The sequence below is a fragment of the Wyeomyia smithii genome, chromosome 3 (genome assembly GCF_029784165.1).
Source record: "Wyeomyia smithii strain HCP4-BCI-WySm-NY-G18 chromosome 3, ASM2978416v1, whole genome shotgun sequence".
In the NCBI taxonomy this organism is placed as follows: Eukaryota; Metazoa; Arthropoda; class Insecta; order Diptera; family Culicidae; genus Wyeomyia; species Wyeomyia smithii.
The window spans coordinates 258,975,086-259,002,317 of record NC_073696.1 but is presented as its reverse complement, the minus strand read 5'-3'; the positions used below and the strand labels follow the sequence as shown (position 1 = coordinate 259,002,317).

Sequence of the window (27,232 nt, the reverse complement as noted above, 5' to 3'; positions counted from 1 at the left end):
GATATTTCACGACGCCTGATTGGAGTAAGGGTTAATTCAAGGATGTCTGTGGAAGACGCGACCGGACAGCTACTTACCGACTCCACGGACCAGTTGAAACGCTCTGGTTTGAACACCGAGGCCCCTTAACTGCAGGAGATCGAAGTAGTTTACCGATGTATTAAATCCAACAAAGCTCCCGGGATCGGTTGCATACCAACATTTGTGTGGAACATGTTATCAATGTGTCACTGAAATTCAAAACTGCCCATATTTGGTATTCATTGACTACGAAAAAGTTTTCGACCGACTTAATCACGTAAATCTATGGGGCGCTTTGAGACGCAAAGGATAGAATTAGTCCTGCATAACGGAGTCTTGTTCGACTCTATTCGGGTTGTCGCCGGTGTGAGACAAAGATGGATATTATCACCGCTACTGTTCCTCATCGTTATCGACGAGATCATGGCAACCCGAGTTTTCAACTCAAATTTGAAGTCTGTATATGTGTATAAGCGGAGAACACCCAGGAGCTGCAGGTCTTCGTCAACCGATGCCTGCGGTATAAAATGCCTGGTGGTTCCACCATTGCATCTCAAATGCCAAACTTCATCGCCGGTGCCAGCAGATTGGCAAGTGAGGAACGAAAGTGGGGGTGCGTCGGCCACACACTTCGAAGGAGCGGGAACGAAATCTGCAAGCAAGCACAGGACTGTAGCCCTTTGTAGCCGCAGAGTTACAGAGTCTAATTTAACAAGCGAGTGGTGATAGGTTTGAATCTAAGCAGAACCAAGCCACTCGTTGGCAAAAGGACTTTTAAGTATGGGTTTATTCTCAGGCTCTTCCACACAAAAAATCTTCCTCCAGACTTAATAACCACTGGTCTAAAGCTTCGATAATATCATAGACTATAGCACGTTATACGCTGTTCGAGTGATAACTTGCAGGAGGATATGATAAGGTCGATAAGAAAGGAAGTAGGTTACTAAGTCAGAAGGAGGATATAAGAGCATTATAAAACGGAGCAGGTAACTTTTCAATAAAAAAAAAACTACAAAAAGGAAAAAAAAAAACAAAAATGTGCGTACTGCGGAAAACGTTCGGACAATGCACAAAAGACCAAAAAACTACTGATCGCAGTGGGGTCCACATAAAAAAGCGCAGGGCTGGAATTCTGCAAGATATCGCAGCAAAAGCAGACCCAGGGCTCGTTGCGACGCAACCTCAACAAGAAAATCAAAGAAGTAGATAGGAATTTGACCTGGGCCCTGGTCAAGGCAAAAGCGAACAGCCGCTCAGGACGCAAATTTTATCATGTCGGCTCTCTGTGAGGCTTAGGACGCTTAAATAAGTAAGTAAGCCCTGGACCGGGTGGAGGAAAATTCTTGATACGACAAGAGGCACTATAGCTTTAGACTGCTGAAGTAAGCGATCACGATCACCCATTGATCGTAAGCGATTGAAAATTACCCGACCTACAGAAAACGCCAAAATGGACTGCGTGCGCTGTCCGCCATTACCGCTCGTGGAAAGCTGGATACAATCAGGCGATGCTGAGCCACATTGCTGCAAAGAAAGTATTGTGAAGTCTATAATGTTTTTCAGCTTGCGGAAAATACTAAGTTTGCAAAGTTTTATTCAAATCGGAGGCGCTAGAAATTGGGCAATTGTTATTCAAGCAGACTGCTAAACTCAAGATGGCTGTCATTCAGTTTTATAATGAAGTACTGTTTGTAGGAGATTCCATAACAAATTTCTAAGATTTAGGGGCCTATTACAGAAGACGATGCGAGCGGTGAGTTACTCGCCTGACATATTTGTGTATTACAGATGGCGAGTCGGGTAGATTTTGGATGAGTAACTCGTCTGCAAAACTGCTCGACTCGTTCGTGACTCAGCTGTCACCAGCCAAGTTTCACACGCGTTTCCTGACACAACATTTTGCTCGCCTTGTCAGTGATTGGAGGCGAGGCGAGTGACTCGTAATAAAACTTAAGGACACTCAGTAATAAAACTTAAGGACACTTAAGGACTCTCACATAATCACAACTGTAAAGCAAAGCAAAGTCTCGGTGCTACATTCAGAGGTCGGAACTCGACCTTCTGTTTATTATACACAGACTTCGCAGCCTATCGTTAAGTGTACAGGACAATTGCGGGGCTAGCGCTACGATCCTACTGAAACTAACAGTCTCTCCCGAGCCGAGACTCGAACCTACGACGACTGGGTTGTTAAGCCTGTAGTACACTCTTTGTCTAATGGTCAAATATTTGACCTTCTGACATAATGTTCAAATTTATTTGACATCATGGTTGTTGTTTGCCCGTGTTTGCCCCATGTTAAAATCGGAGAGTGACAAATAATTATCTTTGACCAAATTTTTATCTGTCAAAAAGAGACAAATATTTGACGCTCGGTCAAAGAGTGTACTACAGGCTTTAGGCCAGCATCGTACCTCGAGACCAACTGGTAGTTATTCACAACTGTACACTCCACGATTCGACACAGCCCACTGAAATAAGAATTGTGTTACAAAACTACCAAACAGATCACCATTTCTTCTCCTTCCATTCTATTGGCGTTGACGGTGTTGCTGATATTTGTTTGGTTTCTGCGTGCGAAAAAGAAAGAAGGAAATATTTTTGCTTTTGTCATCACGCACATTTTGACAATTACATACGAGAGTTCACGTAGGTGCGAACAGCCTTCGAAATCTCTTTCAACGCGAATAAACCGAATAGCATAGTTTACAGTTCCAAGCGAAGTGATAAATTTGACAAGTGAAAAAGCGTAAATTTTCGCTTGCGAAATCTGTCGTGAAAACCCGTTCGTGGAACACGCGGGTATTTCACCAGCCTGCAGCTTACAGTTTAAGTGAAGCGAAATTCACGAGTTTACACTCCGAGCGAAATAAAAATTGGCTGCAACTGACAGAATATAAACGCACGCAAGTTTCCGCTTGCTGCTGCTTTTTTCACTACCGTTTGCATGCGTGAAAAAAGTAAACATCAGTGAAAAAGATAAGATCAACAACCTTCGATTTCGCTGGATCGAATTTGTTTACAGTTCCAAGCGAAGTTAAATTTTTGCAGGTTGCATTTTTCACAAGCGTGAAAAAATGAACATTTTGTATGAGATTTTCACTTCGCTTGTAACTCTAAATAGGGCTTATTCACGAAGTTCTTCTTCATTTGCACCATATTTTTCAATTGTTCATTCCGACATTCTCAGCACTTGTGAATTCACGGGATTTTCAGCACTTTGATTGACGATCAATACGTGAAAAACGTTTCTATTTTAAATTGTTCAAGCAACAAAAATAGCACCGTAAAATGAGGTGAATTTACGAGAATCATGTACATGTCAAAGTTAACTCTTGAATCCCCGAGGTCAACACTTAATCAGATTTGATCAAACAAGTTTAAAAATGCCGAAAATGTGTTTAATTTATTCACGTTTAACTCAATCAAAATAACATTGAACTTAAAAACCCGAGTAAAGCTTGATAAAAACTCTACAAATATAATTTTCAACCAGTATCGTACCATACCATCAATGTAAAATTGATGATTTACCAGAAAATTACAAAAACTTGAATTCTTGAGCTAATTTTTGACCATATACCCTAAACTGAATAGAAATCGGTCGACCGATGATTGAATGAGTGTACAGTCATCTCGTGAACCACAATGAGTGAAATAAAGTAAACGATGACAATTTCACTCACAGTGCATGGTTTTCGTGAGTAATTGCATTATAAAAAATATAATAATTCTAAAAATTCATCATTCAAGTTTTATATAAAATATAAATTAAATGCAAGCTGACTTACCTCCCAGCTGGCCTCGAGGTAATATACTGGTATAACAAACTAGTCGTGTTCGACTCCCGGCTCGAGAGAAACTGTTAGTGTTATTAGTATTAGGATCGTAGCACTAGTCCCGCAATTGTCCTGTACACTAAAAGTTGACCAAGCTTTTGTTTATGTTTACTATAAACTTAATAAAAAAAACAATATGTGTAATCACTTTGACCAACTGAACCGAAACACGCCTGCTAATCTTTTCATGTCTAAAAATATTTATTTATAATATTTATATTGAACTTTCCAGTGTTGCTGGGTTTATGCGCAGATTTTTCTCCTCACATTTGTAATGGTTCGCTGTGTGCCTGTGTAGTGTTTTTTTTTCGCTCTCTCTTTTCATCTAGCTACTAGAGAATAAAATCCGGAAGTGGACTTTCACTTCCGCGACTTCTCACATTTGAGCTTCCACACAGTAACCCTCTGCCTGCCGCCCTCTGGTTGCGGATTTATGTTCAATTTTTCTGTGCTGAAGAATAAATAGGCGGTAACCCTTTCTCCCACACTGTTCCGGATTACCTCTGGTGACCTATCCTGGGTTCTGTTCTGTTCTAATCGCTATAAGAGATGATAGCAAGCAGCAGTTATAATTGTGGCTGAGGAAAATTTTGCGCTTCCCTTTTCTCCGCCTTCGCTCGGTAATTATACATAGATTTCTAAAGGATGATGAAAAATGTTTTATATCTTTTTTTTTTTTTTTTTCAAAGTAGAACAAACGGACACCGATTTTTTTTCTCTTATCTTCTTTTGCTATTCCATTGGTACAAGGAGTTGAAAAGAAAAAACAATTAGATGTACATCTCGAATTGTGTGTATGTATGTGTGTGTGTTTGCTTTTTACAGTCAAAACTTTTCGTTTGAGATATTTTTTTACTTGAAACCTCAAGGGATCTCTGAACGTTTTTGTTTTTTTTTTGTTGTTTCTCCTGATCTTAATCATATAATTAACATTACGAGTTGTTCAAATACTGTACAATACTCTTCATTTTCATTATTTTACGGTAATCAATCACTAAGGTTTTCTGTTTGATAATTAAGTTAATGTTTTTTTTCTTCCTCCTTCGTCCTCTTCCGGGTTTCGCTATACGCTCTACAATTAATTCTTTGATTTGTTTGTTTAAACTTCAGCTTTAAGTTACTTAAACCGTACGCGGCGCCTATCGCTCAACAATTGTAGCATTCTTTTTTGTGGTGCCGTTTTTTTTTCTTACCGGTGCAACACTACCATTAGAGCACATTTGGCTGTGTGAGTGCAATCCGTGTATCGCCTAGCAGCCTACGAGTAAGAAGATTCTTTCTGCTGTTGCATAACGTTTACGTGAGTTATGTTGATGTTGTTTTGTTTTCCTGCCTCAAGCTTGAACTAAACTATATTAAAACTGATACAGTCGGTAAAATTAACTATAATCCTGCTGCCGATTTGATAGTAGGTCACTTTCAATGTTTTTTTTCTTCTAGTTGGTTATGTTCAAAATCGAAAAGGATTAAGAACATGTCGAAACTGAAAAATGATAATGGCTGCACAGGTTGTGTGTTGATAGGTGAAATCGATGAAGCTATTAGTTTTTAATGAAACATCAGGGATCCACTTTTCTCGCCTACAGCAGCGCGTTCTCTGCTGGTTCAGCCTAGTACATAACCTCATAGACGGTGGCCTTTTTGTCACCGGAACCGGTAACGATGTACTTATCATCGGTCGAAATATCACAACTGAGTACTGATGAGGTCTCTTTGGACTGCAATAAGGTTATAATCGAATTAGTATAAGTTTATCACAATATGGTGTGGACGCATGGTACCCTACCTGAAATATGCTTGCACCATAAGGTGTGCGCCACGCATTCAGCAGATTATCTTTGCCAGTCGAGACGAACCATTTGCCGCAGGCGGCAAACCGCAACGACAGGACGCAACTTTCGTGCAAATGCAGCTGGTACTTGTCTTGTTTGGTGGCGTGCAGCACTTCAACGTGCGAGTTTTCCATTCCAACAGCAAGCCAGTCACCTGAGAAAAGGACAACAACACATGAGGTTTCAATACACCATTTTTGAACATTTATTCTATCTCTTACCAGTTGGACAGTATCCCAGCGAGAAGATTTGCGAGCTGAAATCGTGTTGCTGCAGTTGTCGGCCTTCGCGCAGGTCCCACGATCGCACGGTGTTGTCGAGACCTCCGGTCCACAGTCGTACTCCGTCCGGGCTAATGTCGATACAGGAAGCACCGTCCGTGTGGCCCTGGAACTGCCGAACCAGTGTCTGGTTGTGCAAGTCCCACACGGCAATGTTGCCATCACTGCAGCACGAGAAGCACACCTTCGAGTCGGGGCTGATGGCCAGCGCGTAGCAGGCCGGCGCGGCGGACGTCAGTTCTGCCTTGATACGCGGAGTTGGACTCGCCAGATCCCAGATGGAGAGGTTCGATGCTTCGCCGCCAACAATTAGCGTCCGGCCATCCGGGAGGAGTTTCACCGAGCGAATATAGTTGTCTCGTTGCTGAAACGGCCAGTATAAATTTAAATTTTAAAATTTTATAATGATTTAGACCTACCAAACAATCCAACTGACTGACGACATTCTTCGTGCCCGGCTGGGAGATATCCCAGACCTTAACGCAGCCCTTGCCTCCGGTGTACACGTATTTGGTTGGATTGGAGATGGTGACCGCACAGACGACTTCCCCGTGCGAGAGTGTGTTGATTTGGCGGGCATGTCGCGGAATTCCTTGCCCGGTTAGGGCATCGGCGGGAAACGGCACCGGCTGGGGTCCACCTTCGCCGTTCATGTGGAATGAATAGGCACTGCAGGGGGGAAAGGTGGTTATTTGTGAGAGTTGCCTTAAAATGTGAATGCGAAATTCGCGGAACGAATGGTACTCACGGTTTACCACTCGAGACGGGCAGCGGGATTCCGTTGGTCCGTAGCTGGGCGTGCGGATCGAATGGCATCGGTGGCCGGCCGTACGGGTCCGGTGGCGGTCGTGCGTACGGATCCGATGGTCGTTGATATGGTGAAGCTGGGTAGCCGGCGGCTGTGGGAGGTACTACTGCTTTCGGGACGCCCGGTGTGGACGAGTTCGGCGTTGGGACGCGTGCCTTCGTTCCAGGGGTTCCCGGTTTGTCGAGCTGGAAAGAAGGTAACAGAATTATGAATTCAGTTCTTGTGAAACTGGTCCGCAGCCTTAACCAAATGACAAGCAGATTTATCTTCTGTTTTTTTTTTTCAAGAAAGGTTTTTAATACTTCAAGAGTTCGCTCTGAGAAGTGATTCACGCCATTAGTTACATTTGATTTTCTTGAGACTTAACCAAATATTTATATTGCATTATGTCACATAAGAAGACTCGAAAGTTGACGCTTGATGAAAACACATCGTAACTGATTGTGTACAAGCTTGATACATGCTACATTTTTGTCCGCAGCCTTGCATGCAAACCGCTCACAAAGACATGCTGCTAAGACATTCTATTCTATGCAATTCAGAATGAAAAAAATATATGAATACAATGAGGCGATAATTAGGAGCCATGCTTGAACCAACGTAATTTGAAGCGACCTTACGTACCACGGCCGAGTACAGTAATGTATAATTTAGGATCTCTTGTAGGTTATTGGAATTCAGTAAAAAGGAAAGACATAATACCAATCTTTTGTATAGTCTGTAGATGGACGGACTCTCGTTATGCCGCTATAAACAGGTAGGGATAAATTTTTTTTTGGTAGCCCTGATTGCTGATTACATACTCCACAAAAAATGAAAGAATTATAATTAGCAAATAGGAAAACTTTGTCTGCAGTGTTTTCTAAATCCGTTTTTCTGTTGTCCAAAATTGTTTTTATCATAGTTGTATGTTTTGATCGTTTTGAGTTTAATTTTGGATTATGATATTATGGCATTCAAAACTGGTTTTGGTTATTCAGATAATTAGGTATTTTGCAACAACTGCTACTTATGTTTAATTAGAATAAATTCTTCCCTTCTATGTTACAGTCAAAAATCTAATTTAGATACCAACACATTTCACTGTCCAAACTTGAACTTTCTGTTTATTGGACACAGACTTTGCAGTACACAGGACAATTGTGGGGCTATCGATTGATACTGACAGTCTTCCCCAAGCCGAACATACGACGACTGGCTTGTTAGGCCATCGTACCTCGATTCTGTTTTTATTTGAATTTTCCAGTTATTAGAAGCATTCATAAGCTTTTATCTTTGTTATATTAAAGCAAAGGTAATAAAATCAGTCGAAAACGCGAAATACATCCGGGGCCAGTAACTATGCTGCCTATAATCGCATATCAATCCTATCTGTAAGTTATCGAGTTGAGGAAACATCGCTTGAAGGTATTTTTCTTGTTTTGAGTATTTCACCTTTTTTCATAATATAATGAAATAGACTTCTTCTTTATGAAAAAATATATTTTTCATGAAAATTGAGACAGAGACTGATATGCTATAACAATGATTTTCAACCTTTTTCAGTACATGTACCCCTTCTTATTTCAAACAAGCGTTCCACTCCACCTATCAACATTTTAAAGGAAAAATTGTGGTAAATGAAGAATAAAAACGTTCTTGACAATGTAAACCTTAGCTTAGCGCAACACCGGCGATCCTCGAGGCCAACCTGTTTGCAAGCTAAGTCATTGGACACTGAAAACATACTGCCTCAATATTTGCTAACATTGTCAATCGCGAAAGTGAAATATATGTGAAATTTTCCCACTTGGAATTCCCTCTTTACAACGGTCTAATTCCCGCCTTTAAACTGATATTCGATTACGTACAGTGTGTCTGTTATATCACAATCTGAATACCTAGTACAAGTAAGTATCCCAAAACCCTAACTATACGCTAGGGATGTTACAGATATCCGCATCCGCAAATCCGCATGAAAATTGACATCTGCATCATACCATGTGGATTTAGAAAAAAATGCTTCATAAAATTTTGAAGAAAAAATGCTTGGTGTATTTACTGCTCGTTTAAATAACTTTTGCACTGGGGAGGGACATGGTCATGTGGAATAAGCAAAATGAAACACAAGGGATGCTACGGATATCCGCATCCGCGAATGCGGAACATCGGCATTAAAATTGACATTCGCATCTACATCCGCATCCGTAATCACATATCCGCATCCGCATCCGCATCTGCAGATGTCAGAAAAATCACATCCGTAACATTCCTGCTATATACAGTAAGTATCAAAATCTGACACATCTCTCTTGCAGAACGCATCATTCGATTTTAGTGTTCTGAGGCGCTCAAGCTCTTAAGCTCCTCATTTTTTTATTGGTCGAATATTTTTTAGATACAGAGCGAAGAATATTTTTACGTGGGATATTTAACTTTTTGAACACTATGTGTACCTTTCAATCAAGATCTCAAGACCTTTCAATCAAGAGAATCTCTCTCAGCTCATAGTCGGCAGCGAGGATGAAAAAATTTGCCCTTAGTCCATAAGATACCTCTCAATATAAGATACTAGATATACCGGCGCAGTTAAAAATTATATTATATTGTGCCGTGTCAAATAAATGTTGTACACGGTGACAAAAAAGCCGGTCACACTTTTTTGGGGTCGCCTGTAGCCTACACGTTGCATCTCTCTGGTGCCATCTATATGTCAAATGAAGGGTTAACTTTGCTGCCCAAAGGGGCAGAGTTTCGTTTCTGTGCAGTTTGTTTACATTGAGTTGTGAGCCATGGCAGAGTTGAGAGCAGCTGTTATCACTGAATATGTGAAAGGGTACAAACCCGGACACACATTCAAACACCTAAAACCGCTCGGAATCAACCGGGAATTCGTGTACCGTACAAAAAACAGGTGGTTCATGGGGTTACCAAAGCTACAAAGGACAAGAGGTACCAACGGTCGCGGGAGTTGGTCGGTTGGCGCGTAGATGACGAGGTTATTTTTTTCGGACGAGAAGCTGTTCGTTTTGGAGCAAACAGTCAATCGCCAAAATGATCGAGTTTGGAGTGTGAGCTTCCAGCAAGCTCCTGCGGACAAGCTGAACGTTTCCCGGTTCCAAATTAAGACGTCAAGGATGGTTTGGGGAGCCATTTGCAAGAGAGGTAAACTGCCTCTAATTTTTATCGATTAAGGGGTCAAAATCAACGCAGCGTACTACCTGGACACGATTTTGAATAAAAATTTTCTGCCTCAAGCTGAACTATTGTTTGAAGACGATTACTACTGCTTCCAGCAAGATGGCGCCTCATCCCACACCGCAAAGGTTGTTCAGGTGTGGTGTGAGGAAAACTTGACCGATTTCATTTCTAAGAATGAATGGCCTTCGTCGTCTCCGGATCTGAATCCACTGGATTATTTCGTGTGGGGATACATCGAAGCTGAACGACTATAAAATAACAAATTTGGAGCAATTCAAGCGAGTTATCACGAAAATCTGGGACGAGATGCGTATGAAGGGTTAACTTTGCACGTGCGCGCCGCTTGCGACGACTTTCCGAGACGTCTGAAGCTGGTTCGATCAGAGAGAGGTGGTGTAATTCCGAGATATCGTCTGTGAAGTATCTTTATGAGTTACTGAATAAAGCTATGAAAGCCAGATTCAGATTTTTTTCTTATTCTTTGAAATATTGAGATTTTCCTGTGTGACCGAACTTTTTTGTCACCCTGTATGAACAAAAAAAGAGTATCTCGCTTTCGCTGATTTCGACTGCTTCTCCCTCTTGAACTCACATTTTAACTTCCTCTCCCTCTTCGTTCCCGCACTCTATTTAATTCCCTCTCTTTGTCTTTAACTCCCTCTCTCTATCTTTCCCCAACTCATTCTCTTTCTCTCTCTCTCTCTCTCTCTCTCTTTCCAATTTCCTCTCTCTCTTTCTCCAACTCCTTCTCTCTCTTTCCACCTAGTTCTCTCACTCTCTCGCTTGATCTCTCTCTTTTCTCTCTCCAACTCCTTCTCTCTCTCTTTCTTTCTTTTCAACTCCTTATCTCTCTCTCTCTTCAACTTTTTCTCTCTCAAACTCCTCTCTCTCTCTTTTTAGTTATCGAAAACGAACTCTCATTAACTTTCACTCTCTTTTGCAAGAAAAAATGAAAAAAAAAACGCTTCTCTGGGAAGCAGAAAAAGACACATAATTATTACTATTTCAGAGCTGCTCAATGATTTTGACGAGTTCAAAACTAAATATAAGTTCTTATCAATTCCACAAATTCTTGAACTTTCTTGAATATTTAATTCTGTTTCGAATTGTTCAATGTGGGAAATAGGAGTCAACATGCGAATGGAATTTCAGTTACCTGATGTATTTTGCAAACCAGTTGAGGCACAAAGTTACACTATTTCAAAAGAAATTGAGAGCATAGATTTAAGCGATTTTAGATATCTGGGTCATTTCATCTCAAGTGTGCAAAAAAAAAGACAAACGTGTTACCAACCTCCTCAGATCAGGCTTAAAATGGAATGGAATGGTTGATTCAAGGTAATTATGTAAATATCCCGACTTCGGTGCCGATCGGTCCACTCCTCGCCCCGTAAGACCCCCCCCCTCAATTTTGTGTGACAGTGTTGCCAAATATGTTATTTTTACAATTGTAAAATTAAATTGCATTTTTTGGTAAATAAGTACATTTTGATTTCAAATTCGACAATTGCACCATGTTACTGAGAAAGTTTTACCCGAGAAAAACCCATAAGAAAAACTCGAGTTACAACATTCCCAAGAAACTGTTCAGACGAACGAAGTGTCTTAGCATCACATCTTCTTTTAAAAAATACTCTTATAGAAAAGTTCATTTGGCACCAAAGTTTCTTCAAAGGAACGAACCCTGCGATTGCTGACCGGTAACCAAAAAAACTGAATTCTAGCACTTGTTTGTGTCGCTCAAAATTGATATTTTTCAGAATCCACAACAAATTATGTTTTAAATACATGTATGAATTTATTTCTAGACATCATTCTTTTGAAGCTATAATTGAAATAAAATAAGACTTTTTGACGAAAAATTGCCCTTTTTTAAAACAGGGAAGGGTTTCACGGGGCGAGGGGTGAACCGATCGCCACCAAAATTGGAATTTTGTATCCTTAAATTAACCGTTCCACAAAATTTTAGTCAAATCTGAGAAGGTCGCGTACATGAGATGTGCACGCTTAAGATGGAATGGCTCATATTTAACATATAGTAACCCATGCGTTCTTTAAATTAACTCCAAAAACTCAAACCGAAAAAAAGAAAGATTATAGCTATTCAACCATTCCTATGAATTTTGGTGTCCCTAGCCATTACCGTTTTTTCGGCGACTTAAATAAGTTTCCTCGTAAGCCTAACGTTAGAGCGACGAACACGGCGAGCAATTTCTATACGACACTCTCACGTAAGTTGACGCGTTTTGGTTATGGCTAGGGGTACCAAAATTCATAGGAATGGTTCAACAGATATAATCTTTCATTTTTTCCGGTTTGAGCTTTTGGAATGCACTTTTTTCATTTTGTGGACCAGTGTTATTTATTATTATTATTATTTATTTATTAAGTCATCACAGATATGGTCTTAATGAGATAATAAATCTATGTTACATAAAAAATTACACTAAACATCTTAAAATAGTTTTCGTCTACAAAAGAGTCTTAGTTTGAAGTCATCATTCGAAATTCCAAAGTCAAAAAGTTTGTAGACAGCATTGAATTGGGCGGCCATGAATCGGTCTGGCTTAAACACCCCATATTTCACCCTGCTCGGCTCGAGGATCAGGAAGTTCTTGTGCGGAGTGGTTTCTTCGATGCGTAAAGGACTATCAATTTGTCCGAATAAGATTGAGCAACGAAATGGCTTGAACTGTGGTTTGTCGCTGCTCAATCGTTCAAAGTCCCAGTAGCTTACATCGAGCTTTATATGAGGGCAAACCTGAAGGGTTATTCCGGGAAATCATGCGAAGAGCTTATCAAAGATTTTTTTCTGGACAGATTCGCTTCTAGCGATCCAGTTGGCTTGAAATGGGCACCAGACTACCGAGCAAGACTCGAGTATCTAGCGCACCAGCGAACAGTAGAGCGATCGAAGACAGCAAGGATCCAGAAACTCAGTAGCTATCCTTAGAATAAATCCCAGTTGACGGTTTAGCGGACAGTACACGAAGCAAATATTTGCTATTTTTGGTATGAATTTTATTTGCACAAAATAAAATCCGTACCAAAAAAAGCAAATATTTGCTTCGTCTAATACCTGCTTTAGCCTTCGAGATCATTTTATTAAAGGGTGTACCACGCCTCAAACTTGTTGATCAATCGTTGTAGTTCCAGACAGTCGGACGAGACTCTGATTACCGCGAATATTTCATCTACGTAAAGAAGGCGACACCCAGGTGGCAGTGAAGTGGAAACTTTATTGATGAAAATTGTCAAAAGTAGGGGATTTCAATTGCTTCCTTGTGGAACGCCGGAGAGATTGGTGAAATATTCCGACTCTTTCGAACTAACTTTCACGCAGAAATTTCGGTCCGTCAGGTATGATTTCATTAATTTTATGAGATTACCAGAAATCCCAAGTTTCTCGATCCTACTAGATAGTATTCCGTGGTCAACTCGATCGAAAGCAGCTTTCAGGTCAGTGTAAACAGTGCCTGCTGTTCCCCGCCAGCCAGACGGCTCAAGCAAAATGAGACGAAATGAGTCAAATTCGTTGTTACAGATCTTTTGGGAAAGAAGTGAATAACAAACTACAAGCTACAAGCAAACAACGCTTCATGGACGATGATTTAGAACACCTTCGAACAAGCACAAAGTGACGTGATTCAGCGATAGTTTTCAATGTTTCGTTTGTCTCCTTTTTTGTGTACTGGAAACGTTATTGACTCCTTCCACATCTTTGGAAATACTTTCTACTGAAGGGAAAGATACAGTATAATTACTAAAACTGAAAAAGCGCAGCCGAGCATTTTTGAGAGTGGAGGAGGGAATCCCGTCAGGTCCAGTAGAACATGAGTATTTAAGTTTGTGATATGATGATAAAACAAAGGTACCTTTCACCGTTAGGTGGATTAATTCTGGATTCCAAATCAATTTAGACTCTTTTATGTTTTAGCAAATTCCAACCGTAGTTTGGAAAAATTTTCTGAATAATTGGGAAATGTTCGTGTTTGATAAATATTTTTAAAATGTTTGATAAAACATTATTTTGAGAGTTGATTCAGTTTTGGAATTGAACCGATTTAAGCAAGTCTTTAAGCTTAACACTCAGTTTGTCCAGATTTATAACAATAAAATATACTTATGAACCATGCAGAAAAAACGAATTTTAAACCAGTAATAGAAAAGGCGATAAAATGTTTTTTTTTTCTAAATTTACTTTCGATTTCGCATTCTAGTTTTTTTAAATGTTACATTTACAATTACTGTTATCGCGCGTTGACGTTCAACGAGAGAGCAAGAAAAGTTTGTTTCAGTCATCTTCTACATACATCCGGAATCATTTGGAGTCGTTTTCTGATTTTACCTTTTCAGATCATTTAGATGTAAATTATGGTGATTTAAATTTGTTGTTTTAAAAAAATGCTCGTGCAACAGAAGAATTTTTAGCCCCGAATTTGGAATCATTTTCGTTTCGTTAATGTTTAGGCCTACACAGGGCCGCTTTTGGAGACTCAAAGCTTAATTTTTAATCATTTCATTTCAACCATTTGCTGGCTTTCAAATGCTCGACTTGCTTTTTTTGGTTATTTAGACTCACTTTCGACTTGTTTCCCTTTCATGAGGTTTCTTCGATGATTGCATTCACTTATCGCTTTTCAAGCTTTTAAAATCACTTCCTTAGATATGAAAGCTAATTTAATTTAAACAAAACTTCCACAAGGCTCGCATCTCCATTTGAAATTACCTACTTAATTTTTCATAAGAAAACGTTTTGCCAATTCGAAGAAATAGAAATTGTTGGCTTCTGTTGACTCTACTTGGAATCACTTTGGTGACCTTTGGTGAACTTCAGCGTTGTGTTTATTTTCGGTAATTTCAAACTCAGTTCAGGGAAAAGAAATTCTACTTCTCGTGAAAGATGATGCCAGAAGGAAAAAAAACAATTAAATACTCACATCTTTCGTTTTGAGGCTTGGTGTCGATCGCGATGAGCTGGACCCGGAGCGCGATGGCGGCCTATCGTTTGCACCCTTCAGGCTACTGGAGCCAGCCTTATCGTTTCCGTTAAGTCCAACACTGTCTCGGTCTCGACTTTCCAGTGAGGCGTGGTCACCGTTCGGTCGTGGTGAAGGTGTACCCTAAAGATAAAAAAGTAAGCATCAACATTGAAACTACACCACTTTTTTTGCTATAACTATCGTGTGGCAACAAGTGTTACTATCGATTATATTACCAAACCAACAACGGGCGGGAACACTAGAGCTCCTGCTAGGTGGACTAATTAATGTAGAGGTAGATAGTGCGCACCAAGTATCAAGTTGAACAAGGCTCTAGGCGGTGAATTTAAGGCTTTTTACACAGCTTAGACTGGAAACCCAAACACCAACAAAGTTGTCAAACTTAAACAAACAAACAAAACTAAAAGCAAGTAATAGGTAACTAAGGTGAAAACAGAAGGTAACTAAGGAGAAAAACTATTCTGGTTTTGTGTGCTTGGCTCTGGTCAAACCTTACCGTGTCATTAGCGACGTCCACTACTAAATCCTGCTCATTTTTGTCGCCGTCGTTTTCCTGTAAAATAATAGGTCGGAATTTTGATCAACCGTATACTGAATATGGAATTGGAGGGAGGTGGCCAAACGTAGAAAACACTTCTGTATAACTGAATGTAAAAAGGAACGCAACAAAAAAAAAACTAAATTTTAATGTACTTTATCTAATGTTACGTTGCTTTATCAAAAATTGTGGTTGGTGGTAATTACTTGAAAGAAGCTTGAGTATTTCCCGCCCGCTGCTCGATAGGAACATTGAAGTGTTACAAATTGCAAAACGTGCCGTGGTATTGACTTTGTTCCGCCTGAAATAGATTCAAGACTAAACTTACGTGATTCAGTTTCTCCTCTTTCCGTCGCTTATTTTCGCTCTCCAGTTCGAGGGGTGATCGGGGTCGGTACTTTTCACGGTCGGCAGGGGACACGGAGTTGCGCTGGAAAGATGAGCGAATAAATAATTGGATTAGAATTTCACGGGCGTCATTTGATGAAGTGGATTTCCCATCGGTGCTCTTATTGTTTGTTTATAAAAAAAAAATCCTTGATTTTGAACATTACCGAACCTTGCTTTTTCAAGGTATTAATAATATTTTATGTAACTAGATAATCGCCAAGAAAATTATCAAGGTACGCGAACTTGTATAGCTGTGGTTAAACGGAAAATTTCGAAATTCGTTTAAAAGGATAACATGTACTTTCGCTAAAACATTTCATATGTTCTATAAATTATAGAAAAGCAAATAGGCAGATCAGAACATCCAACTCACCATTCGTTCCTCGGCTGAGGGTCCCCCAAGTGGCACCTTCAGGTCCTCCCGGTGCAGATCGGGTGGTGCTTTGAGCAAACTTTGGGGTGCTCCGTGTGGCAGTCCCATCGGGCCTCCAAATGCGGTCAGCGGTCCGGCCAACGCTCCCAGGCCCGGAATCGGTTGCGGTGGTCCGCCGGGGATTTGCTGTGCGTGAATCTGTTGCTGCAGAAAATGTCGAGTAAAAATGTATGGAAAAAGAGAGAGAGAGAGAGAGAGAGAGAGAGAGTGAGAAAGCAGAACGAAATACAGGTTAAAATCGAAAATTAATTAGCGAGTTGGGTTTTGCTGATTCTGCCCCAAACACCGAACTGGAGGGTTCGTGTTGGGGGTGTGGTTTGCAACAGTACACTACATTTATTGTGGTTATGAATAGGCAAGGATCACGCTCGGGCGCAGCGGAAAATGGCAGCGGATAATTATAATGTATGAATGATTTAATTGCATTGTAGTGATTATCATTATGCTGCTGCTATGAAATACCACCCTACAAACACAAAGCGGGAATGGGAGCTGGCCACTGCAAACAACGGCTTAAACGGTGCAGGTGTGAATGGGTGTGGGGTCTTTTCGTGTGATGATGTCAAACAAACAAACTCATGCAAGGCACTACACAACAACAACGGGGAATAGTGACCGGAGGGGGGAAAGCAACATCAAAGAGTGTGATATGTTAAATATGGATAGCAGCGATTAAATTGTTCTCTTAAATAATGACTGAAAACGTTCATAAAAGCCAATGGACGATGGCGCCAGGGGTGGTGGACTTTTGAATAAACATATAAAGTGTCAAGGGGTGTGCGACCGCACAAATAAACAGCGCTGCCAGTTGCGCGAGTGAGGCTTTCCGTTTTTTTTTTTTTGAACGCGGGTTCTTCTATCGCGGTTCACCGGTCGAGTTACAACCGCGGCCGTGACATGGCTGTGGCTATTTGATTAAACATTGCTGTGTTTATTTCAGTCAGTGTGTGTGCGGGTGAGTGTGAGTGCTTCCTGGCTGACAATTGGTTGGGCGGTTGAATTGTCCGGTTAGCTGGCTGGTGGTTGATTGATGATTGATGATGAGAATGACACCGAGACAGTTATTCATTTCATGTGGATATTTCCTGAACCCGTGCGCTGGCGTTGGCCACCCGTCTGCGGTTGCGATTTTTCATACCGATAATGGATAATGAGTGGTTTGGGGCTGGAATGGATCATGCTTTCCAGCCGGTTGTGCAAAAGGGAATGTTTGGTTAGCTGTGCTATTTAATTTGAGTGCAGACAACTTATTTTTTCTGGAAGCTAATCAAATCAAATGGATTTAAGGAGAGATTTTGTGCCAATTTATCAAGTCGTTGGCAGTATTCTTTCAGTTTTCAATAAAAATATGTTTTTAATCTCAGAAAAAAATCTACTTTTGAGAAGAGCAAAGATTTCTTATTCACTCAGAAACCATATAATCTACAATATATCTATTCTTTATGCGTTTGCAAAAAGTTTCAAATTTAAGGTTTGAAGATACGCTGTTTTTACAAACTCGATTCTATAATATGTGATTTTTTTTAAAGAATTACGAGCGTGAGTGGTTTCAGCTGACTTGTGATATTAGTAGACGTTGCTTTGAAAAGCAAGGTTGCATATTCAATTTCGGGGTGTCAATTCCATTCAATTGGTCGCGTATCGATAATTCGCTCCACAAGTACAATTTTAAAACATGATGTACGACAAACTTGTAGTCCATAAGTAATGCTAAAAGTTTGTTAAAGAAAACAGTGCTCTAATTCTTATGCATAAAGTGTGAGAGCCCATATTCAGTGAGGTATTTAGCCAATATTCGCCGTGAATATCATAATATTCACCGCGAATATTAGCTGAATATTGCGCTGAATATGGGCTCTCACACTTCAGATATAAGATTTAGAGCATTTCATTATTCGACAAACTTAAAGTTTAATCGTTTCTCAAAATTGCAGTTGTGGAGCGTGCTATCGGCACGTGGCGAAAAAGAACCCCAAAATTGAATATGCAACCTTGTTGAAAAGTTATATGGACTGACTTTTTGAACGATCAAAATAATTCATTACTCATAATTACTAATTTTAAAATAATGAAACTGTTATATTACTAAACCGCGTCAAGTATAATTTTTAAATGAAAATTAAATAAATCGTTATATCACAAAAGCTCTGCAATACGCAATACGTGTAGAGCATATCTACAAATTTGCAATAATAGGAGGAAATGCTTGCCTCCCCTGAAGATTGACTTATTTTGCTACGTGAAATATACTCTATAAGGTACAGCATTTTTATTCCTAAAGTAATCGGAAATTTCTGTAAAATCACAACAAAATAGTTCAGATTTAGCTTTGAATATTCAATAGAGATTTCACGCGTGCTATTTCAATTGTGCCCAGCATGATTACTCAAATACAACAACCTAAAAATTCAATGGCCACGCGATATAATGGTCAAAAGTTTAAATGGAACTCATGGTGGCTTTAGACTCAGGGACTCGTGAAAACGAAACAACGAAACGAATAACTTCCGTTAACTCACCTAAAATCATTGCAAAACAACGCGTGTTAATTTGTGCTAATTAAATTTCATTTTAAGTGAGTGGATATACAAATATTTGCATGAGTTGAAACGTGTTATTTTGCATTGATAATTATGTAAGAACAGAAAATATTCACCTATTATTATTTTGTTCATCGTTACAGCGAAACAGATTATGATACGGTTTTTAAGTAATTGTGTGCTTCACAGGATGCCAAGATACTGCTATAAAGTACTCATATTGTTCGCGAGTTTGTGCAATAAAGACCGCATCACCATCCTTTCTGTGACATTTGTAGATGATGACTAACTTACACTCCTAAAATTCCTGCCTCAATTGATCTACATTATGCGTGGCCTACGTTATTGATCATTGGAAAAAGATTGTGTTGCTACTCTGAGAGATCATTCAAGCGATTCTTCGTGTAAGGTAACTTAGCATGAAAGGTCACGCAGGTCGAAAATGTACCATTATCGGAATATTTTTTTAAATGCAAAATTTCTCAACAAAAAAAAATCAAACATTCAGCAAAAACATCAAACATCTTCTCCTGGTGCTGTTCAGAAAGTTTCATTAAGATTTTTTAAATAATACTATTAGTAAAAAAGTTTAAAAAAAGTGATCCATTTCGAACACAATTTGCCGTTACAATTGCTCTCATAGGCATGATATTTGGGATTGCAGTATATTTTTCCGTGAATTTATTGTTATAGAATCTTTGTACTTTTTGTGCAAAATCTTTGTATTAAAGATGAAATTATTGGCAATATGCGAAGGCTTGTTCTGTATCATGAATGGAACAGCATTGAATTATTATAGGAACAGCTTACTTCTGAAACTGCATTGTTCCACTTTGCCCGCGCTTGATATAATGATGGCTTCTACAGTTCATGGAAAAGTTTTTGTTAGAAAAAAAATTATAGAGAGTGCCTATTTTGGAATATTAAGAATAGTTTAAGACAATAAAATTGTCTGCCGAAAACATACTTGTATTCAACTGGATCTTCGATTATGATACATATTTTGTTCCGATTATGATTCACCCTGTTCCGATCATGGTACAAATTCTATGATCAGATAAAACGATATATTTGAATGAATTCACGTCGGATTAGCTGTAAATTATCATTCCTGTGAACTAGATAGATAAATAGCCATGATAAACGTAATTTGTTCTTGATTTAATGCGGTATTAATGGTGAAAATGTGGCATAAAAATTTATGTACCATGAAAATAGTCTAAATTGTTCCGATCATGATACATTACTCGATCAGAAGAGCATAACTAAAAAATTACAAAAATCTATCAACTGGAGATACAAATAACATGTTTTGATACGATTTTGTATTTTCCCGTATGCCTTTGATAACTAAATAGAATCTGAAAGAGTTATAATAACAAATCTTGGAATGAAGTTGTTCTGAAACAAGTCTACTGAATTTTTCGTCTCTATCAAAATTTGCTGTTTCTAACAACGGTTGTTATTATACTGTTCTTAATGCAATCATATTTTGTTAGAAAGCTGATACGTTGGTAACAAAGTTTGATATGGGGTTGATACTAGTAGAATCATTCTTGTTATAATTTCTGTTATTTTAACACCTAACGGGATCAAATTGAAAACACAACCTGAAATGTTTTTCTCATAACAAATTAACAGCTTCTGTTACATTTTTGTTTTGTCTTTCTGATCGGGTACCTTAACACCTGTTGATTTGGATTAATCATGCGCTACACACGAGTTATCAAACATGCTATACTATATACAAACACAATTTTCACAAATAAAATCCGAATGTCGGTTATATTGATCAGCCAGGCCATGTGCCATCGGACGAAATAAGTAATAATCGGACGGCGCAATATCTAAGGATATCTACGGCAAGTGAGGTAGGATTTGAGCATTTCTATGTAATTTTCAACGACTTTGGCAGTATGAGGCCGAGCGTTGTCATGCAGGAAAATCATTTTTTCGTGCCTTCGCTCATATAATGGCCGTTCCCACAGTGTTCAGCCTAATCGCACCCATTGAAATTTGGGTTGCTGTTGTTTTTCATTACCGGTGCACATAAGACGGTCCCCATATAAAGAAGCAGCCAAAATTACCAAAATGCGAATTTCATATTCAGGATGTTTTGAGCACATAACTTTGTAGTTTTTGATCTATATTTTCATAATTTCTCAATGAAATCTTGATACATAGCACGTTCATGTTAAAAAACGCCTTCAAAATTACCTTTCTCAAACATTAAAAAAAGAAGTTTTTCTGAATATATTGGAATATATAGAATGCTACTAAAGTTGTTGTGCTATGTTTGCATACAATTAAAAGCTTATTATATTAGCTTCATAAAACAGAAAGAGTAATTGATTTCAACCCAACAAAGTCTGCCGCAGGCTACATAGAAAATATGTGAAATTTTCCTAATTTTGATCTTTGAAAACAATAAATGTAAGCACGTGTAAGCACAGTTCCTGATAGTGTGCCTGAAAGCCCAGCTTGTGCTCTTTTACGGTGACAACAACGAAATTACCTTATTTAAAGCGAGGGAAATCAGAGCAAACTGCGGAAATTAAAATACATGTCCGGAGATTTTTTACGTGGAACACGTCTTTTTTTGGGTTCGCCACAAAAGGCAGAATCACAAAAGGCAGAAGCATGGAAGGCAGAAGGGAGAATTCTTAGACCGTACACACAAGGCAGAATATTTCAAAAGGCGGAATTTCGAAGGGCACGAAAGGCAGAATCACTGGAAGCAAAACTTGACTCACGATAGCCAAGTGCGTGATGGCAAATTGATGCGAATCCTGGTCACGGTACTAAAGCTGCTACTCTACATTTATTATTTATTATTTGGTAACCAGACTTAATAACTGGTTGCAAACAATGACCAGCTTTGACGAGAGGTGCAAGGCAAGCTCAATTATTAGGTCCGAAACGCGCAAACTGGTTTGGCTTAGGTCCTCACGGTTTGGTTTGGCAAGATTTTCACGGCGCCGCGGAGAATAATTTTTCGATGTTAGGTATAACTTACACTAGTCTCAACGGCATGTAGGGTATAATTAACATAAAACAATTCATGCGGCGAAGACGCATAAACGAGGTCAAAGAACCGAGGCGGCACAAAGCCGTCGTGGTTTCCGCAGTCCGAGCGGGCCGCCAACCCGCCGTCGGAAGCGGCGGCCTCTCGCATACAATTTCTAGGATTTTTCAAACAGGTTTTTTTTTCTCTTAGTTAAGTCCGAACGAGCAGTAACGAGTAAGGACAACATACACTTAGACAAAGGCCGCGAGTGTGTGTTATTAAAGGGAAAATAGATGACACAACGTTAGTAAAGTACATAACCAAAATCGAATCTGCCATTTTGTGATTCTGCCATTCGTGATCTTTGCAATTCTGCCTTATGAAATATTCTGCCCTTTTTTTACTTAATTTCAATGTATTGCTTTAGTGTATTTGGTGGTACAATAGTTTAACAGTGCAAGTGGTTCGCTGTCAAAGCATTTCATCTTTAGTTGTGAAACACGTCATACTTAAGTAGGGTGGCATTAGTGTAACGAAAATGTGCCCTCTTGAAATGCAGATTATGTTACTATTCCTGAACGGATTTTAAACGCCAATGTATTGACGGAAAGGTGAAAGTAGCCCCAAACTTGTGGTATAATAATTGTCATATCTTTTCAATAGTAAACTGATGAAAAGTTGAGATGTAAATCCATCATTTTGGTTTAATTTTGCAGCATTCAACCAATCAACAGCTCGCTTTAAAGGCTGAGAACAGGATGGAATAGTGCAGAATTCTGCTTACTATGTGCCGTTTTGAAAGTATGCAATGTTATTTTCACTAAACAGATCATGAACACTAACGTCTTCTTGATGTTTTTTCAAGAGCTATATTCTAACAAGCTTCGCCTTTATTTCAAGTTCCCACAGTTTGTCTCAGTTTCGTAATACGAATGCACGAAAATTAAATCTCATTGAGTTTGGCTACCAGTGAAACCGAACCCATGGAGTTCTCACAAACGCAACAATAGAGCACGTATCGTGTCGTGTTGCGGCTTGGAAGAAAGACAATCAAATTGTTCTCGTATCGAATGGAAGCAAATACAGAAGAGTGCAGCTGTTGCGTGTTGCATATTTGCGATGTGCGACTGGGGTAAAATTCCGTTCGTTTTTGGCATAAACTGGTGGTAGACATGAGTATGCAGTTAGGAATCCTGCTGTAATGTCAAACTATAACCGTCTTCTTTCAAGACGTTACATCCTTTTCAATGCAGTGTTGTGAATTTTCTTAATCGGATTCAGCATTGTTAGTAGAAAGTGCCGAACTTTTCTGTTTGAAATCGGATTAGTTTCGTATATACCGCTGGTTATGCACAGTAGCATTGAATTATGGTGAACATCACACTACTGCGCCTCTGGCTTTTAATTCACAGTGTTCAATGGAAACCATTCATTATTAAGGCCGATTAATGCAATTGCAAATTTCATTCAGTTATCGCATTAACGCATATTGTGTTGCCTGGTCGAGTGGCATAGCATCTCGATTCTATTGTTCACCGGTGTGCTGGTACGTTTTTGGCTGTTTCGATTGTTTCTCGGACTGAAGTGAGCCAGCCAGGAGCAAAGCAAAAGTATAAGTGGATGTCTTTCATCACTTTTATCGTTCCACTGTGATAGTGTGCTATCACGAATCGACGGCACCGTTAGTCGTTTACTCTCGGCCCAAAGCTGGCCCCAAATCGGAATTACTGAATATGATACAGATTTCAAGGAAGCTTACGTCACGCTTTTCGGCCGTAACTAAAATTTCTAAAGTTAGCCTAAACAAATTGCGGGTTTTTGTTAGTGATCTCGGGCAGGCCAACAGGATTGCTATCACTGAGCTTTTTACTAGGGAGTTCCATGTCCATGTCACCCTTCGCGTGACGTGGAGATCGATGGCGTTTTGACCGATCCTAGTCTGTCCGTCGAGTACCTCTTGAAGGGTGCTGTTAGCTGTTACAAGAGCAGCGGTCTTCCTGAGGTAAAAATATAAGACTGCAAGCAATTGCGGTCAGTATCACTCGTAGAATATAAGAAAATCTACACCCCTTCAGATTCGCATCGAGTCACATTTGCCAGATCGGTCTTGATCTACCGGGTCCCGCTGCCTGTGGGGCTGTATGTACCTCGAATAGAGGCATTTCATGGAAAATGAATAGATGTAGGTAATAAAATTGCGGTTTTTTTTTTAAACCGAAGCAAATTTAAAATCCCCGAATGAGTTCTCAGATCTTCCATGCAATCGATCCATACGATGAGTTTGGAGGTTTTAGCTGGGGTTCCCTCGTCAAAAACCGCTTCTGGAATCTATCTTCTCGTATTCTTATCAAATGTGAAGTTTTGAACCGTCCGGTAGTTGGAAATTTCGAAAGGCTAGTCGAACTTTTATGAAAGCGAAAGCTCGTAAAATCCTGCAAAATTCCTGACTCTTTAGTTAAGGTAGGCGCAACCAACGTTGAGCGGATTCGCCGACTTCGGTACCACATCGATATTCAGCCCCTCCATCTCCTCCAACGATCGCTTCGAGTAGTGGGCCGACGCCAAATCTGGCCAGAACACCGTGTCTTCGCCCTTATGGTATTTCTTGATAGACGACGCACTTCGTACTATAAATTTCCCCGTTCACGGCCAGCCCGGAGCGAAAAAATAGCAACTTTGACATCCCTTTCTCGCTGATTTTCAGCCACAGCCGCACCTTCTTGGGGAACTTGGTCTGTGAAATAAACTTCACCTCGGTGCTCACTTCCTTCGTAGGGGAGGTAAAATACGAAGTGCCCTGCTAATCGTTGCCATCCAGGATGAGATAGGTCTCGTCGTCCATCACCACTGCCACGTCGCGATTCGCCGGGAGAATCGACTTGACTCTTATTCAACCGCTGTCGCTGCGTCATTGCCTGCAGCTCCGAGACCAGTGGACGGGACTGCCGCTTCCTGACATGTATGTCCATGTTCTGAGAGCTTCGTAGCCGCAAGGTTACAGAGTCCGCTTTGATAAGCGAGTGGTCGTGGGTTCGAATCTTAGTAGAATCAGGCCATTTGGTTGTCAAAGGACTTTAACATGAGTTCATTCTCAGGCTCTCTACTACATACCCTTCCTTCAAGCTGAATTCTATAGTACCCTTGCTGACTTTCATCCTAACAAAAAAGTCCCTCTTATAATAAAACTGTTCTGAGTAACGTATAATAGTTCTCTTCAGGGAATTGTAATTATGACGCGGTCTTGGCTGGAGGAACGAGGTTTCGATACGACTCCTTCCTCTTGACAAAAAATATAAGTCCTACTTATAATAAACCTGACCAGAGGTGAAGCATTGAGTGCCTCTTCAGGGAATTGTGATTGTGACGCGGTGTTGGTAGGAGGCACGAGGCTCGATAAGACTCCTTCCTCTTGACAAAATAAGTCCTTCTTATAATAAAACTGATTTCAGAAATATTTACCCTCTACAGGGAATTGTAATTGGCGATATTGGCACGAGGAACGAGGTTTCGATAAGACTCCTTCCTCTTGACATAATAAGTCCCTCTTAGAATAAACCTGGCCAGAGAGGAACGTCAGGTGTAGCCTCAGTTCAGGCAATTGTAATTTGGCGATATTGGTAGGATATAAAAGAGGCTCGGTATAGTAGAGCAGTAAGCTTGAAATGTAAGGGTAAACTCTCACACACAAGCACGGATATAAATAAAAAAAAAGCATATCATTCACTTCAATAGTGATACTGCCAATAATATGAAGTGCGGAGTACAGAAAACACCTGGGCAATATCACAATAGATCAAAATGTCTCTGGTCGCAGTGATGAGTCCACACAGAGAAAAAAAAATGTCCATGTTCTCCAGATACTTTTTAACTGTATTACCACATGCACCAACCTCCCGGCCAAGTGCACGCAGCGATGTAGCCACTTTTCCCTCGGTCTTACTCTTCAGCATCCCTTGAAGCTTCTTGTCGCTCAGGGCCGTTGGTCGTCCGGAACCGGGCTTCCGGAGTAACTTCACTTTTTTCGGCATCACAGTTAGGGTTTGACTGATAGAGCTGTCAAATTTTTTTTTGCTAACTCATGGGTTACTGTGATTGATGATGCATGAGTAGTTTTCTCAGTGCGATTAGAGGTAAACCCATGAATAATCGGCAATTTTCGTCCATTTTTTTTACCGGAAACGTTTTTAAGCATGTTGTTTGGTCATGCCCACACACTGTGACGCTAGGTAAAATTTGACAGATTCGCTGCGGGCCCAGGGTAGACAACTGGCGGTTCCCGTTCGTGATGTTTTGGCGAGTTTTGACCTTCCCTACATATCCCTTATTTATGTGTTCCTAAAATTCAATAATGCCTAAATATAGCCCTTTTCCTTTGTTTTTCTCTACTTTCAAACGCGCACCTGGAATAAAAACTCGGATAACGATGAGGAACACCATATGGCGCAAGGATCCTATAAGTCCCGAGGACGCTATACGACAGGAGAAAATCCCAGCAGTGGTAACTACACCAAATGCTGTAGGCTACGACATTTCTGAGTACAAATCTGGAGATGTGTTGGCTCCGTAAAATTTTATTTATAATGAGCCGTGTCAAATAAATCCATTGATTTAAAAATAAATCATGATTAAACCGCGTACGATATTCGCACTGTCATAATTATATATCTGAAGAGATTTAAGAATAATAATTTAAGTAGTCCTACGTCTACAATGCGGTCGTGTCTTGGATATGACCCTTTAACCAACGTGTCAAAGCGGTTTGTTTACCACATGTGTTTCAACTCAGTTCATCACGAGAACAGGAGGTGTGACTTAGACTTTAAAAGGGTCCCCTGGATGAGAAGTCTAAGTCACATCTTCTGTTCTCGTTCATTTTTCGCATCCTCTTAAAACTATGCTTCTGGTACATACGTTACCCGCTTTACTAAACATAAAATGTGTCATAAGACAATAAATGAAATTAGTTCATAAAGTTGGTTAATCATGTTTCAGATATGTCAAAATCAGCCAATTAATTTCTTGTGTCTTTGATATTCATTTTAGGCTGATACAAATTTCGAATTCTTTTTATGTCCAAGGTTATCAAAGTTAGCAAAGGAGGTGGCAAAAAATAAATAACACCGAGACGGAAAAAAAAGGAATATCTTTGATCAAAGTTTGTGTGCAAGTTATGACGTTTGTAACTTGCACTCAAACAAAAGTTTAAAAATAACACTTTATAATTATTATTTATTTCGCTTGCCTTTTGACGACACTCTCGCTGTCACTGGACTTGGTTGTTGCTAAATAAAGCATTTATGCTGTCGGAAAACCAATTAAATGAACAATACGGTTTGAGCTTTTTTTCTTCCCCTTCCAAT

General features: G+C 39.8%; 1 protein-coding gene across 10 annotated transcripts in view; it reads right to left on the bottom strand.

The window, feature by feature from the left end:
• Positions 1 to 4,037: 4,037 nt before the first annotated feature.
• Positions 4,038 to 27,232, bottom strand: part of LOC129727630 (protein groucho) — a 343,638-nt gene continuing 320,443 nt past the window's right edge. For 4 of the 10 annotated variants that reach the window (XM_055685625.1, XM_055685626.1, XM_055685630.1 and 1 more), the window contains 9 exons: positions 16,266 to 16,469; positions 15,831 to 15,932; positions 15,461 to 15,517; positions 14,902 to 15,084; positions 6,722 to 6,966; positions 6,393 to 6,642; positions 5,914 to 6,337; positions 5,647 to 5,846; positions 4,038 to 5,578 (listed from right to left, as the gene is read on the bottom strand). In XM_055685625.1, coding sequence (XP_055541600.1) covers positions 5,471 to 5,578; positions 5,647 to 5,846; positions 5,914 to 6,337; positions 6,393 to 6,642; positions 6,722 to 6,966; positions 14,902 to 15,084; positions 15,461 to 15,517; positions 15,831 to 15,932; positions 16,266 to 16,469 — 1,773 coding nt within the window. In that variant the 3' untranslated portion in view covers positions 4,038 to 5,470. The remainder of the gene's footprint in view (positions 5,579 to 5,646; positions 5,847 to 5,913; positions 6,338 to 6,392; positions 6,643 to 6,721; positions 6,967 to 14,901; positions 15,085 to 15,460; positions 15,518 to 15,830; positions 15,933 to 16,265; positions 16,470 to 27,232) is intronic. The other 6 variants (XM_055685627.1, XM_055685628.1, XM_055685631.1 and 3 more) reach the window with 3 other exon arrangements.